Here is a 27,003-nt window from a genome sequence, read left to right as displayed (position 1 = left end):
ACCCGGCCCCCCTAAATCATGGGGGGAATCATCCCTAAGGAGAGAGCCCCCCAACCCATCCTACCTGGAGTCTGGCTGGAGAAGCATGCAGCGTGGACACTGAGACAGATAGACAAGCATGACAAGGTATGTGCTCTTGGCAGCCCCCGGTGGCGACAATAGGCATAGCATACATTTACTTAAAGGAGAATACCTACTAGAATTAAAAAATCCTTGAGGAATCTCCCTTACCTTATCCAGCTGCAGGGTTCTGTATAACAGACCCAATCTTCACCTCTCACGGTGGGCTCCGTTTGAGAAACCTTCAGAGACTGGGGCCCCCATGAATAGGAGGATCCGCAGTTCTGGCCCCGTAAAGCACCCTGCCAGGGATATGGCTGAAAAAAAACAAATACTGGATCCCAGGGTCCAGCTCTCTAAAAAGAGAAGCGTTACAGGTAAAACCTAATTTCTTCGGACACGAGGCCCGGGTACCATCCAATTTGGCCTGAAAAAGCACTTTGAATGATCCGGTTGCATGGCTTGCCCCAGTATAGGATATCCCTTTGGAGCTTAGCACAGCATATCTTATTCGTGACCAACACCTAAGACACTGGAGAAAAAACTGAGGTAGCCCCAGTAAGGGGAGGGGTTATATAGGGGGTTGAACTTCCTGTCAAGGGTGTGACCAGTGTCCAATCACCTTGTGATACTACATAACCCATCAGTAATTACTGAGGCTCTGTGTCCCGTGATGTACGAGAAAGAAACACACATTTGAGGGATTGTGTCCGGAGGGATGTTTATCAACATGTCACTATCACAACATATGAATTCACAGAGCTATTGATCTCCCCTACAGTCCCTTCTGGGATATCGCTGAGGAGAATTGGGTACCCGGGCCAAGTGAAAAACAAACATGTAGATCAAAATGAGAATGGAAACAAAATAAACTAAAAACAAAAAGTAAAGGGGGGTGTTACACTTGTTAGCATGGTAAACCAACTTAAGGTGTGTTAGGTTTGTCAGAGGTCTTCCATACCTTTGCTCTTTAGGCAATGCCGCATCGGGACCACCGCAGTCCAACCCCATCAATCAGGAGGGGCCGCCTGTGAGGGTCCCAGGGCGGCTGTCCCTGCTAGTTTATCCAGGAAGCCCAGATTGAGCCTTCCCCTTCTTTTCAAAGCGTCCCAGATTGTCAGGGCATGGGAGAGACCAGCACTGAAAGACCCCTGCTCTCTCGGGGGACCCAGGGGGCATGTGACAGGTTTTGGCCAGCTAGGAACTCATCAAGTGGTACCCAAATTTTAAGAGGGACACCGCGATACCAGTCTAGAATGCGCTGTAGAGCTATAGCCTCATAATATCTACGGATTACCGGACCCCCCCAAACCACCCCTTGCTTTAGGGAGCTGGATCGTGCGGAGAGGGCCAGCCGGGGGCATTTTCCACTCCATATATATTGTATAAACAGGCTGTTGAGGGTTGAGAAGAAAGTCCTAGGCAGAGGGATAGGCACCATCTGCAGGAAGAACAGGATACGGGGCAGCACATTCATCTTGAGCACACTGACTCGGCCCATCCACGTAAAAGCTGATCGGTCCCATTTTTTTAAGTCCACTCTGATAGTGGAAAGCAATGGCATGTAGTTACACGTGTAGAGCTGAGTACTTGCGGGCAGATAGACCCCTAAATATTTCAGGGAGGTTTGACACCAAGTAAATGAGAAGGCAGTCTGCAGCTGTGTACGTAAACCCGGGGGAACATTCAGTGATAGTATCTTTGATTTGTTGTAATTTATCTTAAAATTGGACAACAGGTTGAATTCCCTTAACTCTGCCATGATGTTGGGCAATTAAGCAGCGGCTCGAGGGTTAAAGTAAAAATAAGAGGGGACAAAGGGCATCCCTGGCGCGTCCCATTGCTAATGCTATAGAGGGAGGATATCCATGCGAGCATGTTGAGGCCCAGGCCAAGTCTGGTCAACACCGCTCTCATGTAGGTCCAGTCCACCCTGTCAAATGCCTTCTCGGCATCAGTGGAAAGTAAAAGACAGGGGTGTGTCGTATTCTGAGATTCCACCCAAAGAATCAGTTGGAACGTTCTATTGGAGTTATCCCTTGCCTCCCTTCCCATTATGAACCCCGTCTGGTCAAGATGTATGACTGTTGGGAGTATCGATTTAAGTCTATTGGCCAAGATTTTTGCCAAAATCTTAACGTCAGTATTTAAGAGTGATATAGGTCTATAGTTCCCCGGCATGGTATGATTCTTTCCTTCCTTTGGGAGGACTGTGATATGCGCCATCAATGCCTCGCTGGGCATTGCTGTGCCGGAAGCCAGGGCTGTGAAGTAAGCGCACATGGGCCTGGATAGTGCCTCAGAGTATTTTTTTTATAATAGGCATTTGTATAGCCGTCGGGGCCAGGACTCTTCCCTTTAGGAAGGTCTTTGATCACTGCCTCAATTTCCGGCAGGGAGATGGGTGCGTAAAGCTGCTCACCAATTGGGGCCTCCAGCTTTGGAGATTGGGCCTCTGTAAGGTATTGTAGGATGGGATCAGTCCGTTGGGAATCCACAGAACCAGGTAGGGTATCTGGGAGATGGTACAGCTGGGCATAGTAATATCTGAAAGTGTTGGCTATTTTTGAAGAATGAATGACCAAGGCTCCTGTCGTTGAGGCGAGTTTGTGTACATGTCCCGAGTCGCGTTGGTGTCTAAGGTCTCTTGCTAGCAGCCTCCCACATTTGTTACCAAATTCATAGAATTTGTGTGCCATATGGTGTATTCGAGCCCTGAGTTTTGTGTCCAGCAGTGTGGCCAGTTCCTGTCTGAGGGATTGCAGCTCTAACGTCATTGCAGGGGTGACGCGTCTTTTGTGGACTAGTTCCGCCGCACGTATTTTGGTTAATAAATTCTGTAGTTCCCCCTCCCGGGCCTTCTTCAATCTCGCCCCTTGGGATATCAGCTCCCCTCAGACAACCGCTTTATGTCCCTCCCACACCCACCTTACCTGGTTTGTTCTCTGCAAAATACAGGGATATGGTGTCAGATACCTGTTTTTGTGCTACCGCATCATCCAGGACGCCTTCATTCAGGAGCCAGCTCCATCTCCGTGCCTCCACAGACAGGGGACGCAGGGAGATGGAGATCGGGGCGTGGTCTGAAATTGTGATGGAACCGATGGTGGAGCCGGCTAGGGAATCAAGGGAGTATGGGTCCATCAGCAGGAAGTTTATATGGGTATAGACATTGTGTGTGGCCGAGAAGTAACTGTAGCCCCTGTCAGCTGGGTGCAGTAGTCTCCAGCAATCAACCAAATGGTATGCCTGCAAGGATTTCCGAAAATGTTTCAGAAAGTCAAAACGAGTGGGTTGAGCGGCTTGTGGACGTGTCTAGTTGTGGGTCAGGACTGTTATTGAAATCACCACCTAGAATGAGCTGACGTTCCCTAAAGGAGGACAGAAATTCCAGGACAGAGTCTAAAAAGGTAAGCTGTTTGCTATTAGGGGCGTACACAGCTGCAAACGTAAACCTGCGGTTGTAAATGGTGCCCTTAACAAAACACAAACCGTCCTTCGGGGTAGGTTAGTTGGTCTGTTAGGACAAAGGGACAGTGTTTGTAGACCGCTATGGCAACCCCCCCCGATTTGGGATGAGGGGAGTTGCTGAGGTACCAGGATTTGTACAAATGTGTGGGAAGGCGGGGGATCGAGTCAGTGCTGAAGTGCGTTTCCTGCAAAAAAATGTGTGCCCCCGTGCGTTTCATCTCAATCCACAACTTACTGCGTTTTGATGGAGATCCCAGGCCACACACGTTGTAGAACACGACTTTCAAATCTCCCATGGTGGAGGATCACAGGGTGGAGCCACCGGGCTGCCAGCGGGGGGGGGGGGGGGATGAGGGACCCACAGCACGTCCAGGTCGGCATAGAGATGCGGACCGAGTGCATCACACATGAGCAAGAGCCTAGAAAACAAACCATAGTTATTGCAGTGGTACACACCTTAAGACATAGAAAACAGAAAACTAAAAAGACAGATAAAAAACCATGGGCCCAAAGGGCATAACAAAGTACAACTTTGTCGCTGATCGGGAGTCCCCACCTCCCCCTCAAGACAAGGAAATGGTGAGGGCCAGCGAGCAGCACCAATTCCCAAAAAGAGATGAAAACTCAGAGGAGTTGACCTATTGGGGGAAAGTGATACGGCATGGGGAGAGAGTCCGCATGGGGACCTGCTATCAGCATGAGGTGCATACTTTGCACCCCAATCTTGGGCAGAAAGGTGAAATGGCAACGGGGGGGGGTTAAGTAACATCCAGGAACATCTTAGGTGCCAACTTTAGACAGAACCACCATTCAGGCTTCCTCCTGTGGTGAGTGGGGATGGAATGTTTGACCAGAGGGGCCTCTTCTGGATCCGCGTCGGCTTGCTTGCCACGGTTCAGGGCGAGTTGGGAGAGGTATCTCCGATGAGGCCCTCCAATCTGGAATGTCCACCTGAGGCAGTCCAAGAGACTCCAGAAAGTGGGGTAGATCGGCTTTGCATCGCAGGGTAGACTGCTTACCATCCTTAGTAGCAGAAAGGCTAAATGGGAACCCCCATCTATAAGGCAATTGTGCATCCTGTAAAGCCACCAGCAATGGCTTGAGAGCGCGGCGCTGCATGAGCGTTCGCCTGGAAAGAAGGTTAATTTAGCTCCATCAAAAGCCACAAGTCTGACTCCTCAGACTTGGTTCATGATGCGCTCCTTAAGGGAGTATTTGTGCAGTTTGCAGATGATGTCCCTGGGCTTATTAGGATCTTCAGAGGGAGGTTGCAGGGCTCTGTGGGCCGGTCTATTTTAATGTGCTCAGGTGCCTGGCGGCCTAGTATTTGTTTAAAGACCCCTTGCAGGGTGGGTACAATGCCTCTTGGGCCCGTGGCTTCTGGCAGACCCCTGATGCGTATTTTAACCCTGCGGCTCCTGTTTTCAGAATCGTCCATTTGGTCCAACAGTGCCTTAATCCTGCGGTCTTGCATTTTGCAAAAGTCAGTTAGGGCTTGCAGGGTGGGTGTAGTCTCGTCCCACTGTGTTTCCAGGGCCTCCACTCTACCCCCCAGGTGTGCTGTGTCTGCCTGTAAGACCTCAATGTCCTGTCTCATAGCCTTCTCCACTCTGTGGACAAACCTCTCCAGATCAGCCTTAGTAGGGAGGGAGAGAATGTGGGAGCGAATGTCTCTATCCCCCCAGGCATCACCTCCATTAGTGGGCTTTTCTGAGGGAGAGGAAGGGACAGCAGAGGCATGTGTGGGGAGCTGATGGGGGAGGCAGCTTTAGCAGCATGGCCGCCGGGCGCCATCTTGGCTGTACTTGCAGTTCCTCTGCGGGTCCCGGAAAAGAAGTTATGCAAGGACTCTGACCATTCTCGAGGGGTTCGCTGCGGCTGTGGTGATGACTTGCTCTTTGGGGGCATCTTTCTATGTGCTGGTCCCCCCGTTTATGCTGCCGTTCGAGCTGTAGGAAGAGCGGGTCTCACCGAGCTCCAGGGAAGCACATCCTCCCTCTTGCATGCCGTAGCCACGCCCCCAGTCTAAGGGATTTAAGGTAAAGCTACCAACATTTCCCATGTATATTGGGCTACCTATGTGTTCATGGTTGTTTATAGACAGTGTGATTATATGGCTTATCCAAGCCAGGTGTGTGTGCTTAATTTTTTCCACCCCCTAGTAGATCATTCCTAGGAGTCATTGGGTTCCAGGTAAGAAACAATTCAAAAAGTTGTTAAGCTGAGTGGAGTGGCCGGGTGAGCAGAGTGGACACGGACACAGTCTGCTCTGTTCTATAGGCAGCTAAATGTAAATGGACCTGCTGTCCCCTGATCCGGCCAGACTGAGGGGAAGGTAAAGAACGGCTTATTTTTTATAACACACAGACACAGGGCCACCTTCCATTTGTTTTTACAGGATCAAAGGTAGCTGGGTGTAAACGATCACAATTCTGTTTACATCCAACTGCTCAGAGGAGAATGAAGAGTCCAATTGGGCTTGCATGAATAACGGACAGCTGGACCCAATCAGACCTTTCGTGTGAAAAGGTTCTAAGGCAAAGAAAGCAATTAAAGCGTTTGTTACCTTAAAAAAAAAGAAAATACATTGATTATGTTCCTTTAAAGCATGTTATACTGCACAGTGCTTGTGCTGTGTAATTTGGCCCCTTCTATCACCTGAAATACCTGGCTGATACTCTGCCTGGTTCTTCCCTCCCCCCTCTGTAAACTGACCACGGTTTATCATGGCTGCTGAGCCCTGACACTGGTCAGTTTACATGCCTTTGTCATCCACAGCTCTCCTCTGTCCTCCTCCCCTCCTCCCTCCCTGTCAGTGCCCGTGTCACTGCTCACCCCCCTCCCCACCAGCTGCTGAAGTTACATTAAAAAAATTTTTTCCATCCTGTGTGTTTAATAAATGTGTGTGCCCCAGTGTCTGTGTGTTATAAAAAATAAGCCGTTCTTTACCAGTTTTCAGAGCGCCGCTCAGCGCTCACGTGACTGGCTGCCTCTCTCCTCCTGATGGATGTCAGCAGGGATTTCTCGGCCCCACCCACTGCAGCTGTCAGACGTGAGAGCAGAGAGGCAGCGGGTCACGTGAGCACTGATCTGAAAACAGGTAAAGAACGGATTATTTATTTAAAGTGCAGACACAGGGGCACACAGGATTATTAAACACAGAGCATGGTATAAATTGCATAAAGGGGCTTAACCACTTTAACCCCCTGTATCTGCTGTCAGTTTTTAAATATGTTGCAAAGGTATGTGCAGCAAAACCATGTCCACACTGCACTTTCCTCTCTATGTAATGACCAATATGATTGCCATTTTATATTTGAGTATGCTTCCAAAACACAGTGCTAGTGGTTGAAAATGGTTTACTAAAATGTCAAAAGTTAGACCTCCGATAGCCAATCAGACACCAAGGACTGGATATGGAAAAGAATACAGCTTGAAACATATTATATAAATCAGTTGAATTCTGATCACATTACTTTTATTAAATGTAATTTAGAAATATAAAGCAAAGCCATCATAACATTAAAGAAAAGAAAATCAAAGGCTTGGATTCTGCATATTTTATTTCTTTTCAGAACTGAAAACAATGTAATGGTCCCTCACTTTAGGGGGCTGGTTTGTGAAATAAGCTAATAGCTTACATGGTAATCAATACTGTGATAGCTAAACTTTAAATGTTTGGTGAAAGCAGTAGTAGCACATAAAAAAATACTGACAGAAGCCCTCATATGCAATGTTTATACAAAGCTGGAGAATGAAGTTTTTTTTTTTTTTAGGTATGCATTCACTCTCTTGTAACAGATATCCAAGAATAGAGGGGGTGTTTTTTTTTTACAGCAACATAAACCTACAAATTATGCTAACAGAAGTTGAATTTTGGAGAATGGCACTTTTACACAGGCACATAGCAAAGCTCTAGTTGGCAAGGTACTGAAAGAGTAATTGTAAACATATCTGTATTATAGGCCTGTGAAACCACAAAGGGAAATACAGGAAAAAAATAAAAATAAACTGGCCATGCAGAGTATAAATGTGTTTTGAGTAAATCTAAAATGTCACCATATGTAGTTAATCTGTAGGACTGGGAAGTATGGACATTCTCTGAGCAGCTTGTATACTAGAACTTGTAACCTTCAGTACATTCCTTCTTTGATCCACACATCACCTAACTAACCAATATTTCATATAATAAGAGATATCCACTAAAAATCACAGAGGACCAAGGATGCCCAATTCTTTACTGTGTCCGAAGTTGATAGTCTGGTAAAAAGAGAGGAGAATAAAATAAATTAGTAATTTCCCTGGCTGTGAAACTTCTCAAAGAATCCACATTAGGGCTTACATGGGCATTTTGGATGTTTATCATGTGTTGACTTTTGTAGATGGTCTTACTCATGTATAATAAAAGCCCATAGAGTGAATCCGTCACGTAGAAAAATACATGTGTGAAAAGCCAGTATAAACATGGGGGCAGACATGTTTGCTTATTACAAATGTAGCAATTCCATTTCTTGCAGACATTACGCAGAATCTTTAGTCATTAGAATGGGTTTTTTTTTTATGCAGCTACTTTCAGGTGATTGGACACTGGCAAAAAAAAAGGCAGCGGTAGGGACATCCCTCTTTATAACCCTGGTCACTCCAACTAGCCTCAATTTTGTAGCAAACAATAGGGAGCTCAAAAGAACAGAGGGAAGGGGCCCATGTCGTGTACTGTACCCCAAGAAACAGATTTTTTTTTTTTCATTTCAAGTCAAAAACCCTAATTTTTTGTCTATAGTACAGAACCTTTAGTCATTACCATGGGGCATTGAAAAGCAGTCCAACTTGGGGGTGGGCAACAACCACAGATTAACAGGCCCACGTAACAAGCGAGTCAAGAAAGGCTTGACAGACTCAGAGGGCAGCCTGTAGCACCTCATGCCTGAAACTGACATGAAAGGAGGCCTCAACATGAATCTGGTAGAGCATAAATGTGTAAACAGAAGATGCGGTTGTAGCCTTGCAAACCTGAGAAGCAGATGCCAGATGTTGAAAAGCTCCTCTGCAGAGATACTATGTTGCTCCACTCAAGGTAGTGAACTCTACTCTGATTGATAGGTGCTCACTTTAAACAGTTCACTACCCGCTCTACAATCATAACCATCCAACAAAGAAAAAGAAGCTGATCTCTATCATAAAAGCCTTATTTATTTGGACTGGCAACTGCAGACTGCAGCAACCCTGACAGATGTGCCTTGTATGTGCTTGATTATTTTTATCTTGTGAGCAATTTACGGTACCTTTTATTAAATCTGGTGCTTTTTATTACTACACTCAGATTGGCGCTGCTGTTTTCCTACTTTGCCGTTTCCTACTCTGACAGTGTCTCTGGTATCCCACATTAGAATTATCCCTGCATCTTACAAATTTTCCAATATATGGATTTTATTCTATCTTAATGTATGGACTTATACCTTTATATTTATTTGTGACATTGCATTGGTCAAGTTACTCCATACTGACTTTTATCAGTCACATTCCTTTGATACTCATCCAAGTGCTTTTCAAAACCTGTCATCTCCTCTGGGCGCCCGCTGTCACTCTTTGAAAATAACATGGCCACACGCTCAGCTATGTCATTCATTCACAGTGCTCTGTGAATGGGAAACTACAAAATACCGTCAGCCATATAAATGCTGTGTGCAAAAACAATATTGGTACTAGCTACCACATATGGCCCAGTAAGTACATAGGAAGCTCTAAGTGATAATCCCTGCCTGATGAAGTCACCAGTCAATACCAAGGCATAGTGGGATGAGCAAGAGAGAGAGCCCTGCCCCCTCACATTAGTACCAGAAACAGTCTTGTCTGCCCTGCAACACCTCTGAATGACTTGTAGCAGTCAGGAGAGCATGGACAGAATACACATGTTAAAGCACAGCAACAAGGGGCAAAAGCAAAGACAGGAACAAAGGGAGACAGAGGGAGCAAGTAAACAATGAAAACTCTCCCCCAGCCATTCAAGGGACCCTCTACCAGAACACTCATTTTACACTGCAGGGCCCCAGTTGGCCCAAAATTCACCCATCTGGATGGGCACACCACTAGGGTCTTAGGTACATGACTCCCCAACTGGGGATCACTGTCATGGACCTGAAAAGGACCCTGCCAGTCCTCAAGAAAATATAGAATTTTACAGGGTCCCACGTGCAAGACCCAGTGTCAAAAGATCCCATTACAGGTCGTTCCCCACATGTCAAAAGCGGCGTCTGGGTACCATTCCCCTTGGCAATAAGCCAAAGGCAACAGATTCGGCTAAACTAGTATCCTGTTCCCCAATGGGATGATTTTTGAAAAAGGATAGCTGGAAAACATGAGTTTTTAATGTAGAGACTGCACAGGCATGACAATCACCTAGCAAACTAGCTAAAAATTGAAGCTATGCCCAGTCATATCTAGATGGGATTTCCTGTCGTTTTTTTGACAGTGTCCAGTCACTTGAAGGTGGCAGCATAAACCTTTTGTAATGGATATTAAGATAACCTGTGTCCTGAGATGTACGATAAAAAAAATAAAATAAAGGATACCGCTCAACAGGTAGCAGGCATCTTACCACCACTGGTGTCAAAAACAATGCTGGATTGGGAAGGGGGTTGTGAAAACCTAAAAACATAGGATCAACAGAATGATCAGCTGGTCCTCATAGGGAGCCATTGTATGTTCACTGTACATCTGCCTAATAAATAAGCAAAATGAATTTGTCTGCTTTCATAGATTGTTTACTTTTATTTTAATTCCTAAACCACTTGACTAAAAGTTTAAAATACTCTAGGAAAGTGGGAAAAAATTCACTGCTTAGACTCACTTCCATAACCTATAAAGTGTTGATTTCCATAACCATAGTTATTTTCAGCTACAAGATTGCCGTTTTTACCTTCATTAGGCCCCTTGCGCACAGGGTCGTTCAGGAGCAGGGTTCAGCCACTCTGCAGGCTGCCTGTCAGGAACTGAATGCTGTCTGAGTGGTAGCAGTGTTTAGAGCCCTGTCATAAATGCCAAAACCATTCAGTACAGTGCTCAGCCCCGTCCAGCCGCAACATACAATAGACAGGCTACCTGCAGCAGGGCTGGATGCTGAATCTGTCCCTCCTGATTACACTAAAGCACCAGGAGGAACGTACTGCAGCTGAATGGTCCTGTGTCCAAGGGGCCTTAACTGCCACTGCTGAAAATACCAGTTGTAAAGCAAATAGGTCAAAGGGTCATTATAGCCCAATGAATTGTGTTCAAAAACTGATTTAAGTTGTTTACATTCAGATATAGACTGTAAATTATCTATAGCTGTTGTCAAGCTATATTCCTGTGCCCTCTGCACATATCAAATTACCTCCATTCTGGGTTATATATCGCACCCATGGCAACGCTTGGTAACCACTCTTCTCAATTATTTTCAAGTAACGAACCTGTGAAAAGAGTTAAAAGGCTGCTTAAAAAATATTGTACAACTAAAGTAGCTAAAATAGATAAGCAATGTCCCTGTACTTTCTCCATGATCCTTCCAGTGCCTCCACAGCAGGACACATGCAGGACACCTTTTACACATATTGAGATCAAGTGCTTCCAGCTCCCCCTTACTCCCTTTTTTCTTTACAGTTAAGTAATGGTAAACTATTGTTGGAAACTAAAACAGTGATAATAACTACCTCTGCTGAAAGCACTACAGGCAGTCCTCGGGTTACAAACAAGATAGGGACTGTAGGTTTGTTCTTAAGTTGAATCTGTTTACAAGTCAGAAAAGGTACATATTTTAAATGTAGCTCCAGCCAAAAAATCTATTTTTAAGTTCTTTGGATAGCAAAGGGAAGGGTCATCACCTCTATAACATTTGTTTTGCTGTCTGTGCCCCTGTTCAGAAGATTTCACCTCACTTTCTGTCCCAATGACAATTACATTTTGAACATTTTTGGTTGTTAGGGAAACATGGACTGGTGATAAAGCATCAGTGGAGACACCTTTTCCCCATATTAATTCTTACAGGAGTGAATTTCCCTTCCTAGAGGTAGATTTCCTCTCACTTCCTGTTGTCTCCCCCCGTTTGTAAGTCAGATGTTTGTAAGTAGGGGACCGCCTGTACTGTAACACACACTTTCAATAAAGTTTTACTGCAGCAGTGGTCAGCTTGAAAAATTATAGAGGGCCTCAAGTGTGGCCACTGACACTTCCAGGAGGTCAGCACAATAGCAGTGCATTTTCATGCGTTGAGGTGTATTGTGTCAGGTTAGGCAGTCCATTCAAAATGAATGGGCTATAATGCACCTCAATGCCCAAAAGTTTCAGTCCTGCTACTGAACAAGTTGGAGTACAATAACCCCAGAAATTTATGTCAGTGAGTGTAATATCAACCACCAGTATTGGTGTCAATGAACGCAATCATTAACCCCCAGCATTGAGTTCAGTGGACACAATAACACCACCCAATAATGGTGTCAGTGGATGCAATAATAACCCCCAAAATTGGTTGTCAGCACTATTAACCATCGCCCACACACACACTGCTGGCAGTTAAATTTAATACCCCCTTTGTCCCTGCATTGGTGCTCAGTGGCAGTAAAATTCTCCCCCCCCAGCATTGGTGGTCAGTTGCAGTGAAAGTTAACCCCCTATTACCCCATCCCACACTGATGGTCATGGCAGTGGAAGTTAACCACCATCCCCCCCACCCACAATGGTGGTCATGGTTAACATTCCCCTCTTCATTGGTGATCAAACCCGCTATACCGCTCTTTCTTCCCAGGCCAGAACTTTAAAGCGGAGTTCCACACAAAAATGGAACTTCCGCTTTTCGGAAACCCTCCCTCCCTCCGGTGTCACATTTGGCACCTTTCAGGGGGGAGGGGGGTGCAGATACCTGTCTAAGACAGGTATTTGCATCCACTTCCGGCATAGACTCCCACGGGAGTCTATGCCTCTTCCTGTCCCTCAGCGCTGTCTCCTGGGAAACACACAGGTCCCAGGAGATAGCGGGGACCAGTTACGACACGCAGCGCGACTCGCGCATGCGCAGTAAGGAACCGGGAAGTGAAGCCGCAACGCTTCACTTGCTGATTCCCTCACCTAGGATGGCGGCAACAGCTGCCGAGAGTCGAGCAAGTGATCGGCGTCGGCTGCCGACATCGCTGGATCCTGGGACAGGTAAGTGGCCATTTATTAAATGTCAGCAGCTGCAGTATTTGTAGCTGCTGGCTTTTATTTTTTTTTTTTTTTTTTTAGGTGGACTCCCTCTTTAACTTGTACTGTGGGCGGAGATAACTCCACCTACATTAGTCTTTTTCTTTTAGTGTTGCACTGCACTCCAGCGCCCGGCACCCTGCTGCTACTCTACTTCCAAACTGTTGCCCAATAACTTGCTACCCAGTGTTGGACTCCAGTGTTTTGCTGTAAAAAATAAATAATAATTGGATAAGCAGCTTATGCATACCTGGATTCCAGAAGTGGTAAAATAAGGGATCTCAAACTTGACACTGATGGGTGGTTTCCCCTCTTTGTCCTCTGCTTCCACACTAGGTAGACCAAAGTGCGCTCTCATGAGATATTCCTTTCCACCCTGCAAAACAGATATGTATATATGTTCATACACCATTTAATTAAATAAAACAAAAATCTTTAACATATTTATGTGCTTATTGGAAAAGTCTATTTGAGTCAGGACACTGTGCACCAAATGGCACTCATTAATAAAAGTGGGCAAGAAGACAAAAAGCACTATTGCATTGCCTATGCCAATCAGATTCCAAGTTGTTTCCCCAGGATGCATTGATTATTTATTTTTTTTTAAGTTTCCTTTGCTACTTTTCCTGACAACCAATTTAAAAAATGGAGCAGATAAATCTGGAGCGCCTGGATATAGCTAATAATGAACATAATGTCAATTTTCCCAGTTTTCAGAAATAAGGGCAAGCATTATTCTCTGATAGCGCGGTTATGTAAAGTAACTTTTTAAACGTTAATGCACTCATTTTGTCCTTAACAAAGAATACATTTTGTCTAAATCAGAGGTTTGCAATCTGTCATCTTGTGTGAGCCACAGACAGGTTATAGAAAATCCACCCAACTGGAAAACAAAAGCGCTAAGTATACATATTAAATACATTAATAAATTGCCTTCATGCTAATGGGAATTGTCATGGGTGGTTTATCAGGAAGTTAATCAAAGATAACTGGTTGCTACTGAAGACTCCAGGTGCCTATGTACTATCTAGAAACCCTCTAAGCCAGAGCTGTCAAACTTACTTTCATCGCAGGTCGCATCACCATTATAGTTCCCCCCTCAAAGAGCTGGTTGCATTTGTAATACCATATACATGTATTTACTCTTTATCATATTAAATTGCCTCTGTATTTGAATATTACTGGTTTAGTAATAACTTAAAAGAGAAGTATTGGATTTATTTTTTTAGAGAATCATGCAGCATCTGTTCACACGCCGGCTCTAACACAGAACCAAGTGATCAAACACCACCAATCACTCGGTTCTCACAGCTCTGAGAGCAGAGAGCTGGTGATGGTCAGTCACCGGCTTTCTGCTCTGGGCCTCCCCCTGCTCACTGGCACGCTGAGCTGTGGAGGGGGCGGGAGGAGCCGGCACAGGCTCTCAGGGGCTTGCTGAGAGGGTGAGCCGGGTGCCGCTCAAGGCATGTGGGCAGTTCCCGACCACATGGTCACGATATTTTCCGAGCCTGGACTGGCTCTGTGACATCAGCCAACAGCAGGCATCAGCCCACTGTCTGCTGAAAACAGGTCACAGGAGTGCAGAATGAATTGCACCCCTGTGACCCACAGGAAAAGTACAGCCAAATGAGCTTTGGCTATACTTCTCCTTTAAGGCTTAAAGTGGTGGAGCAGCCCCCCTAATACTTACCTGAGCCTCATCTTTTCCAGTGATGTTGCATGAGATCCATGGCTGTCCAGGGACTCTCCCTCATTGGCTGAGACTGCAGCTGTCAAAGTCAGTGAGCCAATGAGGAGAGTGAGGGGGCGGGGCCGAACCATGGCTCTGCGTCTAAATTGACACACAGAGCAGTGTCTCGGCTCCTGTGATCCCATAGCAAGCTGCTTGCTGTGGGGGCACTTGGCAGGAGGGAGGGTCCAGGAGTGCTGGCGAGGGACCCGAGAAGAGGAAATATCTGGGCTGCTTTGTGCAAAACCACTGCAAAGAGCAGGTAAGTATAACACGTTTTTTTTTTTGTTTAAAAATAAGAGAGACTTAATATCACTTTAAGCTGTAAAGAGCAGGTGCAGACTGGCACAGAGTCCACCCACACTCCTGTAGCAGATGATGCAAGTCTGAAAAGGAGGATCGCACACTGTTGGCATCATCCACAAGGAACTTTATTGGAGACCGCTCAGACAGAACATGGTGCTGCCATGGTGTTCTGTCTGAGCAGTCTCCAATACAGTTTCTTGACACCGGCGGTGTGCAACCCTCCTTTTCAACTGCCATAGAAATGTATTATTCTCATAATAATTATAAGAACCCCTCCCCTACATCAGAATGATCTGTAGTATTTATTTATTTCAGGTACTTATATAGCGCCGTCAATTTACGCAGCGCTTTACATATACATTCACATCAGTCCCTACCCTCAAGGAGCTTACAATCTAAGGTCCCTAACTCACATTCATATATATTAGGGACAATTTAGACAGGATCCAATTAACCTACCAGCATGTCTTTGGAGTGTGGGAGGAAACCGAAGTACCCGGAGGAAACCCACGCAGGCACAGGGAGAACATGCAAACTCCAGGCAGGTAGTGTCATGGTTGGGATTCGAACCAGCGACCCTTCTTACTGCTAGGCGAAAGTTCTACCCACTACACCACTGTAGTCCTCATCTCAGCTGCCGACTGCTGAACTGGGGGGGAGGCAGATACGAGCCTCTCTGCGGCTGCACAGAGAAGTGCGGGATTTGTAGTTCTGTCGTCCTCTCTGCTGCCGACTGCTGAGATTAGGTGGGGGCGGAGACAAAGGGGGTGCTGCAGCTGCAGAAGAGGTGCGAGGGCCACATGAAATGACTGGATTCGGCCCCCGGGTCTTGTGTTTGACATATGTGTTCAAAGCGATGGCACGGGTTTACTGCCCTTTATATTAACATCATAAATTATCTGGCAAGATGTACATGACATAACCATTATCTTCTTCTCTTCTGTGTAAATATGAACTTTTAAGCATTCTGAATGTCTATAATTATACAAAAATCGTCACTGAGTATTTAAATTACACATACACAATTCTATTGTACAATAACGCACAAATGTTCATCAATAATATTAGGCTGATCAATTATTTTTTTCTTGTTTTGATGGCTGATCAGATTTTAAACACACAATTAATACTACTCCCATTTTTGTCAAAGAACAGAGATGAACTGGCCTTTAAATGTAATCACAATTGAAATGCAATTTATCTTACTGGGAAAGACTTTATAGACCAAACTATCTCGCTGTTTTCTGGAACCCACTTCACACTCCCAACTGTAGTCTTGAACTTGGGAGAATCAGCATCGTTTGGAACTGGAATGTGAATCTCCACATTGTTGGCAGTGGATCTCCTTTTGAACTGACTTTTAGCCTATGACAAAAAGCAAATAGACCATAAGTATTTTCTGAGAATGTATAAGTTGCTGCAATTTAAAAAAAAATGTTGAGATTTGAAAAAAAAAAAAAAAAACTACAATGCAACATTAAGTCATACATTAGTGCTAATTATCAAAGCTAACCCACCAGGATGAAGATTTTTATTTTACAAAGGAACAGTTCTTTTAAAGTCCAATTGGATATAAGAACTCATGTAATTAAAATAAAAGATCCTAATTAGGGTTGTCCCGATACCGATACTAGTATCGGTATCGGCACCGATAGCGAGCATTTGCCCAAGTACTTGTACTCGGGCAAATGCTCCCAATGCTTCCGCCGATACCTGTACAGTCAGCAGTGATCGGCGCGTGGGGGAGTTACAAGCTTCTCCCCCCGCGGCTTTCAGCTGCTTAGTGACATACAGCGGTGATCAGTGCTTGTAACTCCCCCACACGCGATCACCGCTGACTGTCACAGCATCCTCCTTCATGCCCCCTCCATTCCGCTGTCCCCCTCCGTTGTCCCTCTTCGTTCCGTTGTCCCCCTCCGTTCCGCTGTCCCCCTCTCTTCCTCTGTCCCCCTCCATGTCCTCCTTTGTGAATGGATAGAGTCAGCTGACTGTCCATTCACATAACTGAAACATTGTAACCTCCTGTGATTACAATGTCTCAGTTTATGAATAGAGAGCAGCCGCTGTCTTCTCTCCATTCATTCTCAGTGCAGCTGAGGCTGCAGAAAAAGGGACTGGGGAATCTCTATCCTCGGTCTCTTTCTCTGTCTCAAGGGGGAGATTTCAGGGGTCTGTTAAGACCCCTGATATCTCACCAAAGCCCCCCAACAGGGCTAATTAAAACAACAACAAAAAAACACACATTGCGAAAAATAATAATAAAAAAAAAAAAATATTATTGTAAAAAATAATAAAAATGTAAATAAAAAAACCACACAGACACCGTTTACCCCCTCCCCCCCCCCCTAAAAAAAAAAAAAGAAAAAAAAGAAAGCATTGTTAAAAAAAAAAACAAAACAAAAAAAACACTGTCACGTGACATTTAAAAAAAAGTATCGGTAATCGGTATCGGTGAGTACTTGAAAAAAAGTATCGGTACTTGTACTCGGTCCTAAAAAAGTGGTATCGGGACAACCCTAATCCTAGTGTTAAAGCTTTGTGGCCTAAGGCCTTTTAAGGATAAAGGGAATATTGACATATCTGTACATTCCTTATGACTTGCATTCATAGACCATAGGAGCTTATGTGATTATACACGCAAAAATGTGCTAGGGCTGCCCCTAGAGCAGGGATCACCAAACTGCGGCCCTCCAGCTGTTGTGAAACTACACATCCCATGAGGCATTATAAAACTCTGACATTCAGACACGACTAGGCATGATGGGAATTGTAGTTCCTGAACTGGAGGGCTATAGTTTGGAAACTCCTGCCCTAGAGCATACTTCTAACCCCACCAATTCAATGAGACTCCAGTTTTTATAGCAAGAAATAAGATAGGATAAAGACAGAGGAGAGGGGCCTGTATTCCAAAAGAAGGATTTATAGGCAAGTCAAAATTTCTCTCATCTTTATTGTACAGTATGGGCCTTGTATTCATAGACCCAGAGATGTACCCAAGCAATAGATATAGGGGTGGGCAACACAGCAAACATAAAACTAAAAGGAAGAAGGAGACTGCGCTAAAAAAGAAAAAAAAAAGGAAAAAGAAAAAAAAAATTAAGATTTTTTTTTTTTAAATAAGCATATTGTGACAGTCCATGAATTGTGCAATACAATGGTAAATCCCCACATAAAAGGGGATACCATCAAAAAATGTCCTATACAGAAATGGCATACAGTGAAGTGAATCTTGATATAATGATTCTTGTGTGCATAAAACACCACCAGTGAAAGTGAACCTCCACCGTAAAGAATACACGCTTACCAAAAGGCAAGCGACAGCAAGCCTATAAAAGCTGGGATCAATATCCTGACATCAGACCAGAGCCAGCGGTGGATTGCTTGATGGCAATGAGGACATTCCAGAGGATGTAGGCTCAAAAAATGGCCCAGCGATCCATATTAAGAGGACATAAAAAGAGACTCTCCATAGTGTGAATCCATTAAAATAATTTATTGAAAAAAGAAGTGATGCACTTACATGAAGACAGGAATAAAAACGCTCAATAGGAAGATGCCGGCCGGCTCGCAGACACCCGTCCACCAATACACGATAGACGACGATGACGTCAGCACGCCTCCCACCCGAGGCACATTTCGTCAACCTTCAAGTCAGTTTTTGACGAAACGTACCTCGGGTGGGAGGCGTGCTGACGTCATCGCGGTCTATCGTGTATTGGTGGACGGGTGTCTGCGAGCCGGGCGGCATCTTCTTATTGAGCGTTTTTATTCCTGTCTTCATGTAAGTGCATCACTTTTTTCAATAACATATTTTAATGGATTCACACTATGGAGAGTCTTTTATGTCCCCTTAATATGGATCGCTGGTCCATTTTTTGAGCCTACATCCTCTGGAATGTCCTCACTGCCATCAAGCAATCCACCGCTGGCTCTGGTCTGATGTCAGGATATTGATCCCAGCTTATAGGCTTGCTATCGCTTGCCTTTTGGTAAGCGTGTATTCTTTACGGTGGAGGTTCACTGTCACTGGTGGTGTTTTATGCACACAAGAATCAATATATCAAGATTCACTTCACTGTATGCCATTTCTGTATAGGACATTTTTTGATGGTATCCCCTTTTATGTGGGGATTTAACATTGTATTTCACAATTCATGGACTGTCACAATATGCATATTTAAAACATTTTTTTCTTAATTTTTTTTTGTTTCCTTTTTTTTTCTTTTTTAGCGCAGTCTTCTTCTTCCTTTTAGTTCATTATGTTTGTATATATCATACAAAATTGAGCTGCAGCTTTTTTATTTTTATTTCACATTCATTTTATTTTAATCATTTTTTCTGCGCGGTAATTCCTCTTTACAAACATAAAACTGCCAACAGGAAAACAACGATTAAAGAACCCAAACAAAAAAACTCAGTTAACAGCTTGAAGCACCTTGCAGCCGAAGCTCGCATCACCTGAGGCCTTAACATCCACCCCTGAAAAGGAAGGCTGTTCATAAGGGTGTAGGCCCTGCAGAGGAGTTGCCTGATCCACCTGGTGATGGTAGAGCGGGAAGCAGGATACCCTTAACCCTCATGCCCACAGGGAGAAGAAGGGGCTCGGTCTTGCAAACAGAGACTATGGCTGCCAGGTAGTCCCCGACAGCTCAGACCACATCCAGGCAATGTAGGATGCAGGACAATTTCCTTGTCATGGTTTTGGGCAGGACAGAAAAGGTAAAAAAAGGACCTCGGTTTGTAGACGCTTCCATATACCCAGTGATGTGACTGGCCTCAGGTGATACCAGAGATAAAACAAATCCTCCTACAGAAGTTGTACCTGTCTATTTGCAGCCCTCTCTTATCTGCATATGTTCAAAGTGCTGAATTATAAAGCATGTCAGAGTTTAGAAAAAAGGGGGCAGAGGGCTGAAGTTACTTGGCAGAGCTCAGTTAGAAGAGTTTTGAGAGCTAATGGGAGGGAAAGGACACATCCCCCTTCACACAGGAACAGAGCTGAGGCTGTCAATCAGCAGGAGATCCCTCCTGTTACAATTTTTCTCTTGGTTTCAGGAAAGCTTGTCAGAAGTGATTAATGCTGATAGCAGAGGAACAAAGCAGCAGACAGAAATGACACTAAGTGCTCTTAATTGAGACAAGTACACATTATAGAGGGATATGATATATTCCTATTTCATGTCTGATGTTTGCAACCACTAAGTAGAAAGGAAGGTTTAGACCCCTTTCACACTGAAGCATCTTTCAGGCGCTAAACGGCTAAAAATAGCACCTGAAAAACGCCTCCCCTGCCACCCCAATGTGAAAGCCTGAGTGCTTTCACACTGGGGCGCTGCGCTGGCAGGATGTTAAAAAAAAGTCCTGCAAGCAGCATCTTTGGGGCAGTGGAGGAGCGGTGTATACACTGCTCCTTCACTGCTCCTGCCCATTGAAATGAATGGGCACTGCTGCCGAAGCGCCTGCAAATCGACTCGGCAGCGGCACTACACGGGTGCATTTAACTCTTCGGCCGCTAGTGGGGGTTTTAAAATATCCCCTAGTGGCCAAATAGCGCTGCTAAAACAGCAGTAAAGCGTCGCTAAAACTAGCGGCGCTTTACCGCTAACGCTGCCTGCGGCTCAGTGTGAAAGGGCTCTTAGTTCTTAAAATCCCTTTTCATTGTGCAAAACAAGAAAAGGGGCTTTACAAGAAAGAGCTGCCAACTCAGAAACATGCCTAACTTACAAAATGGCAATTAGGAAGGCAGCCTTACAAGTGAGATCTTCCAAATGAATTGGTTCAAATTGGGGGTCTCTGAAGTGCAGAGTACCAGGAATTATATGAGCAGCTCTCTGAAGAAAATTCCTGATTAGAAGTTGTGAGGCAAGAGGTTTCTGAAAGAGAATGCCCCTAAAAAGGTATGCAGGACAAGACATTAGTCAAAACCAGATTGAAGAAAGGCCAAAATACGTAAGCGACAGAGTATTCACTAGGGTTCAGACATCTCTCGTCACGCTATGCCAAGTCTTCCATTGTGGTAAAGTTGGACTTTCTTGCTCCGAGTAAGGTGGGAACAGTCAGAAGTACCCCCCTATGCTTTAAGATTTGGATTTCAAGATTTGCCATTAAAGCTAGCAACTGAGAAGCAAAATGGAATAGGGGGCCCTGAGCCAGTAAGTCTGGTCTGTTTGAGAGGACAAGTATGGGCCTTTTTCAAAGTCTAAATATGTCTCTCTACAATGCTCTGGGCCAATTTGCAATGAGAAGCACAAACTCTTTCCCCCTCTGTCCTGCACAGCAGTCAAGAAGGGTCTTCAGAGGAAGGGCATAAACCAGCTTGAATTGTGTCCAAAGAATCACCAGAGAATCTATTGAAAAGGCTAGAACATCCCTGGTCTTGGCCACAAATTCAGCTTGTTGTTAAAGTTGGAGGCCAGAATGTCCGCATCTGGTTTACCCCTCCTTTGACAGAGGTTTTGAAAGATCCCTGGGTGCAAAGACCATTCCCTCGGGTCTAGTCTTTCACAATTCCAATTGTCTAACCAGGAAAGTGGATTGTTGAGAGAGCTGGAATGTAAATTTCAGACTAGTTTCTTTTAGGGCAGTTTGACTTCTGGTGTCCCTTCCTGATGGTTTATGTAAGTCACTGCTTTTATCAACTGCACCTTGACTGGATGACCTTGCAGAAGGGAGGTCTAGTATTGTAGCGATAATCTGATGGCTCTCAGTTCAAGAATGTTGATGGGAAGCTTTGACTCCTGTGGGGACCATGTCCCCTGGACAGTCAGGGTGTTGTACACTCCACCCCAACCCGTAACACTGGCATCTGTTGTCACCACCTTCCATGGCATGTGAAGGTGTGACTTTCCCAATTCCAGGGCAGAATTGGAGTTTCGCCAGGTAAGGGAGAGCTTTGTCTGGTCGGACAGAAGCACTGCATGATGTAAACACTGGAGTTGCTTGTTTCACATTGTGCCTCGAAAAGTCTAGAACCAGCATGCAGAAACAGAGGGGTTTCATTCTGACCTGAGGGACCTTAGGAAAGCAACTTGAGGAAGGAAGATTCTAGTTCGGGTTGTGTCCAAGATAAGATCCATGTACTCAAGACAGTATGAGAGCTGAAGAGCAGACTCTGGAAAGCAGATTGTCCAGCTAAAAGTTGAAAGAAATTGAATCATCTATTGGATGTTGGTCGAGAAGGTTGTGGCGGAGGAGTCCTTCAGCAAGAGATCATCCGGGTAACCTGTGGTATGAATGGCCTGGGTCCTCAGAAATGCCAGGAAGTGCGGCAAGCACTTTTGTGAACACTCAGGGTGCAGAGGAGAGCCAGAATGGTAGTGCTACAAATTGGAAGTGTTGGTCTCCCAAAAGCATTGATGTGAGGGGAATATGGGGATGCATGAATATATCTAGATGTTGTAGAGGTGTTTGTCTACTGATGCCAGAAATTACCCTTGTTTCAGCTATGCAATGACGGATCTTGTAGATCTTGTTGATTCCATACATAATTTTGGTACACAAAGAAATCTGTTTAGAGATTTTTAAGTCTAGTATTAGGCAAATACTCCCACTTGCTTTTGGAACTGTAAATAAGTTTGAACAGAAATTTTGAAACCATTCTTCTAAAAGGAACAGGTACAACCACTCATTTTGCCTGATGTTGGTGTAAGGCAGTCATTGAATCTGCCTTCTTTTTTTCTGAAGCTGGCAGACAGGAAGAGAAAAAGTAAGGAAGTGGCAAAAAAACTTTCTTGCATTCATTGAAATGACAGTTTGGGGCCAGAGGTTAGGGACATCTTGGATCCACAGTAGCGCAAATGCTAACTGGTGACCCTTCACTCCAAGGAGTGGGGGTACCCCACCTATGCGAGGATGGCTCCTGGGTTTGATTGGTGTACTTGGAAGTCCAGGGCCTGCGACGAAAGCCTTGTTTTTGAGGGTGATATCTGGGAAGAACAAAAAGGTCCATTTTGCTGAGCAGAAGTAGTAACCATAGGAGTAGGAGACTTAAGCTTTTTCTTGTGGGGTAGGAGTACATTTTCCTCAGTGACTTCCTTGATTTAGAAAGGGATAATCCCAAAAAGGCATTCCCTCTCAAAATGGCATGTGTAGAAAACATTCTTTACAAGAGCGTTCAACAGACCGAGTTTTTAAACATAAAATTCAGTGCATATGCACAGAGAAAAGGGGCAATTTAGAGACTTGGCAAATTACATTTTCCATCTAGAGGGCATGGCAAGGCAGAAGACATCAGCTGTAATCGTTTTTGCCCTCAAAGACAGGTCTCTGTTTATTTGTCTTGGTCAGTGTATATGCACAGAGAAAAGGAGCAATTTAGGGAGAAGGGACAATTTGGAGACTTGGCAAATTACATTTTCAATCTAGAGAGCAAGGCAGAAGGCATCAGCTGCAATTGTTTTTGCCCTCAAAGACAGGTCTCTGTTCATTTGTCTTGTCCTGTTAACAATATACTGGCAAGCAGGCGTGACAGGTTACAGGGTGGAACCTATAAGAAGAAAATATGGCCTTTAAAAAGAGAATTATTATTAATAATTACTGAACCAAAATGTCCATGACATCTGCCAAAAACAGACAGCAAGACTGATGAGGCATTTGTTACAATATTTTTTCTCTTACTACCATTTTTTTTAAAATAGGAATTACAATGTATTGTTGGTACATTCTAGTTCACTTTTACATAGCACAATTATCCATATCACATAAAAGAATGTTATAGAGATACATGTGTAGCAGCAGCATTTAAAAGGAAGGTTTTACATAAACATATATATTTTTTTTTTAATTTATCAATGGAGACAGGTTTACAGGAACCAATACAGTAGTAATTAACATCACGATGGTCAACAGTGCGGTATAAACAATTACATAGATAACAGAGATATACCTTACTTTATTTATACTGTGGACTTCTTGAGCTAACCTGCTATGCAAGGTTGGTGCTTTTTCACGGATATATAGTGTGTAATGTTTTCTAAAGCAGGGTGCAGCACCAGCGGTATCTGTGTTTCTCAATCTGTTATCTATAGCAAAATATGATTATCTAGTGAGAATATTTATGCGGGGTCTCTAGAAAGCTCCTATATATGCCCTGCCCCCTTCCATTTTCTCGTTTTCTTGTAGAAAAGAAAAGGAAAGATAGCCCGTTTTTATGTTACAGGCTAGAGATCAAGAAAGGGGAAGAAAGGTGAAGATAAGGAGGGTGGGGGTGGGGGTGGGGGGGAGTATTCGCGAACATGGACTTCTCATTGTGGCCTACCGAGAGCACTCATACGGCAATTAGTCGGTAGATTAATGTAAGAGGGTCCTGTAATTGATTCTATTCCTGGTCACGTAATCGGATCTCCTCTCCTCAGGGCTTGTCCCTCCTCTGAGTAGTGAAACATATTCCATAGCTGCCATGTCCTGGAGTATGTTTCGTTTCTGTTTTGGTTCGTAAGGATTAGATCTTCCAATTTGTTAATTTCGTCTATCTTCCTAAGCCACTCAGCAATGGAGGGTGGGTGAGGAGATTTCCAGTTAAGTGGAATACATGCTTTGGCCGCGTCGAGTAGGTGTCGTATAATTGACTTTTTGTATATACGCGAGGGGGTATCAGTAGCATGTAGCAGGAAATACGCTGGGTCGTCAGGGACAGTGCGATCAGTGAATCTTTGTACTATCTTACGAACTGCCTCCCAAAAGCTTCTCATCTGTGGGCAGGACCAGAAAATATGTAATAACGTGCCCGTCTCTTGTTGACACCTCCAACATATTTCCGATGTACCGGGGTAGAATTTGTGTAACACTGCTGGTGTTCTGTACCACCGTGTAAAGATCTTGTAGTTGGTTTCCTGGTACTTAGTACATATGGATGATTTGTGTATGAATTGGAGGATGTGGAGTCGTTCTTGTGCGGTGAAGTAGCGGTTTAAGTCTTGCTCCCATTTAGCAAAACTGGGGTGTTGGTAGTCTTCCGATGGTGTTATGAGCAGGTTGTAGGTCAGGGATAACGTATGTGTCAGTGCTCCTTTTTCCATACATATTTCTTCGAAGGTAGTGAGGGGTGGGTCCTTTACTATAGGGGGGGCCATACTGTTGAGGAAGTGCGATAGTTGGTGAGCTCTTAGAAAGTCAAGGCGGTATAGGCCGTTCGGGTCCGAAAGTTCGATGAGAGTCGCCCATCTACCCTCAGTACTGAAATCGGAAGCCTGATATTTCCCCGTGTCTTTTAGCCTGAGGAATACATGGTCTTTTATTCCTGGTTCAAATTGGGGATTACCTATTATGGGCCTCAGTGGCGAGTTCCTAGTGGACAAACATGATTGTGTAAGTAGTCGTGCGCATACTTTTAAGGTATTGCCAATCAAGGGATGGCATCGTATTTGTGAGGGGAGTGCCGCGTTACACCATGCGGCCCTTTGAAGAGGTATCTCAGATTGTGCTTGTTCTAACTGTGGCCATATTTTGGTTTCTGTATGTCAGCACCAATCGATAAGTCTGCTTAAGTGTACCGCTTGGTAGTATGTCTTGATCTCCGGCATGGCCAGGCCTCCATGTTGTTTCGGGAGGGATAGTGTGTCTTGGGAGGCGTGGCTTTTTCCCTGGCCATAAGAAGGTTACAAATAAGGTATGTACTTGTTTAAAATAGGTTGCTGGTACGTGTATTGGTAGGGCCTGTAGAAGATACAAAAATTTGGGTAAAATCATCATTTTTAGTATATTGCAATGGCCAAACCATTGGTGTAGACCATTCTTCCAACTGTGGAGTAAGTTTTGTATGGTTTTCAGTAATGGCAGGAGGTTAAGTTTGAAGTTTTGGGAGAGCTTTGGGGGAATGTAGGTACCTAAGTATTTCAATGCTGTATCCGTCCATTTGAATTTAAAGTTGTTCATAAAGTGTGTGAGCTGTGGCATTGGAATTCCTATTCCCATCGCCTCCGATTTATTAAAATTTATTTTCAGGTTAGAGAGCTGTCCGTATATCTCGAACTCTTTCATTAGGTTTGGGAGAGATATGGATGGGTTGGTGATAGAAAACATCAAGTCATCCGCATATGCAGATACTTTGTGTTGGGTACCCTGAATTGCAATTCCTGAAATATCTTTGTTTAGTCTCACATGGCAGAGGAAAGGTTCCAGTGACAGGGCGAATAGTAAGGGTGAAAGTGGGCATCCCTGCCTGGTTCCGTTTAGTATTTGGAATGGGTCCGAGACAACACCATTAGCCCTGACTCTGGCTGACGGGTTTGCGTATGCAGCAGATATCCAGTTAAGCAGCTTTTCTCCCACTCCAATATGTTTAAGTGTTTCAAATAGGAACCGCCATTTCACACGATCAAACGCTTTTTCAGCGTACGTGCTAAGGAAAATACATGGCGTTTTGTCTCTATTTGCTATGTGGAGTAAGTTCAGTACTTTAATGGTGTTATCTCTGGCCTCTCTGGATGGCACAAAACCAACCTGATCTAGGTGTATGAGGTGTGGTAGGTGTTGTATTCTTAGGGCTATGATCTTGGTGAAGAGTTTTAGATCTGTATTTAGTAGGGATATTGGGCGGTAACTGCCGCATTGTTTAGGGTCTTTACCCTCTTTCGGTATCACCGAGATCTGTGCCTGTAGAGTAGTGGGGTGTAGTCTTGAACCTGCGCCCAGGTCGTTAAATAATTTAAGCATATGTTGACCTAAGGATGATAAGAATGTCTTATAGTAGGTAGTGGTCAAGCCGTCTGGTCCCGGTGCCTTCCCCTGTTTGGCCAATTTAAGAGCTAGTTGTAGCTCGATTAAAGTGATGGGTTCCTCTAGTATTTCTCTAGTCTTGGTCGACAGTGTTGGCATCAGTGACGTGGCTATGTATTCGGGTGTGCTGTCCATTGTGGTCGGTGTGGCATGTTAATTGTATAAAGAATTGTAGTATGTTCTAAATTCTTCGGTGATTTGCTTGGGTAGAGATGTTACCTGACCCGAAGGAGTTATGAGCTGCGGTATGTAAGATGCTTGTTTTTGCTGCTGTAGGGACCGGGCTAGCATCCTTCCGCATTTGTTGCCCGACTCATAGATTTTTTTCCTGCAAATCTGTATAGCCGCCTTGGCTTTGAAGTATAGTAGGTCAGTGACCTGTTTGCGGGTGATGTCAAGCTCGGCCCCTATGTCCCTTGTCGGGTTCAGTTTATGTGTCGTTTCTAGTGTTTGCATTTTTCGTAGTAGAGTTATTAGTTGTTCCGTTCTTTGACGTTTCAATCTGGAGCCAT

At 44.5% G+C, this 27,003-nt stretch overlaps 1 protein-coding gene across 1 annotated transcript in view; it reads right to left on the bottom strand.

Annotated features, from left to right (window-relative positions):
• Positions 1–7,076: 7,076 nt before the first annotated feature.
• Positions 7,077–27,003, bottom strand: part of LOC141105988 (AP-1 complex subunit mu-1) — a 151,862-nt gene continuing 131,935 nt past the window's right edge. Inside the window, exons 9-12 of the mRNA XM_073596285.1 lie at positions 15,983–16,141; positions 12,992–13,117; positions 10,901–10,976; positions 7,077–7,791 (exon numbers count right to left, since the gene is read on the bottom strand). Coding sequence (XP_073452386.1) covers positions 7,769–7,791; positions 10,901–10,976; positions 12,992–13,117; positions 15,983–16,141 — 384 coding nt within the window. The 3' untranslated portion in view covers positions 7,077–7,768. The remainder of the gene's footprint in view (positions 7,792–10,900; positions 10,977–12,991; positions 13,118–15,982; positions 16,142–27,003) is intronic.

Source organism: Aquarana catesbeiana, linkage group LG01 (genome assembly GCF_042186555.1).
Source record: "Aquarana catesbeiana isolate 2022-GZ linkage group LG01, ASM4218655v1, whole genome shotgun sequence".
In the NCBI taxonomy this organism is placed as follows: domain Eukaryota; kingdom Metazoa; phylum Chordata; class Amphibia; order Anura; family Ranidae; genus Aquarana; species Aquarana catesbeiana.
Note: the sequence above shows the minus strand (reverse complement) of the source record. Positions and strands in the feature narration are given on the sequence as shown.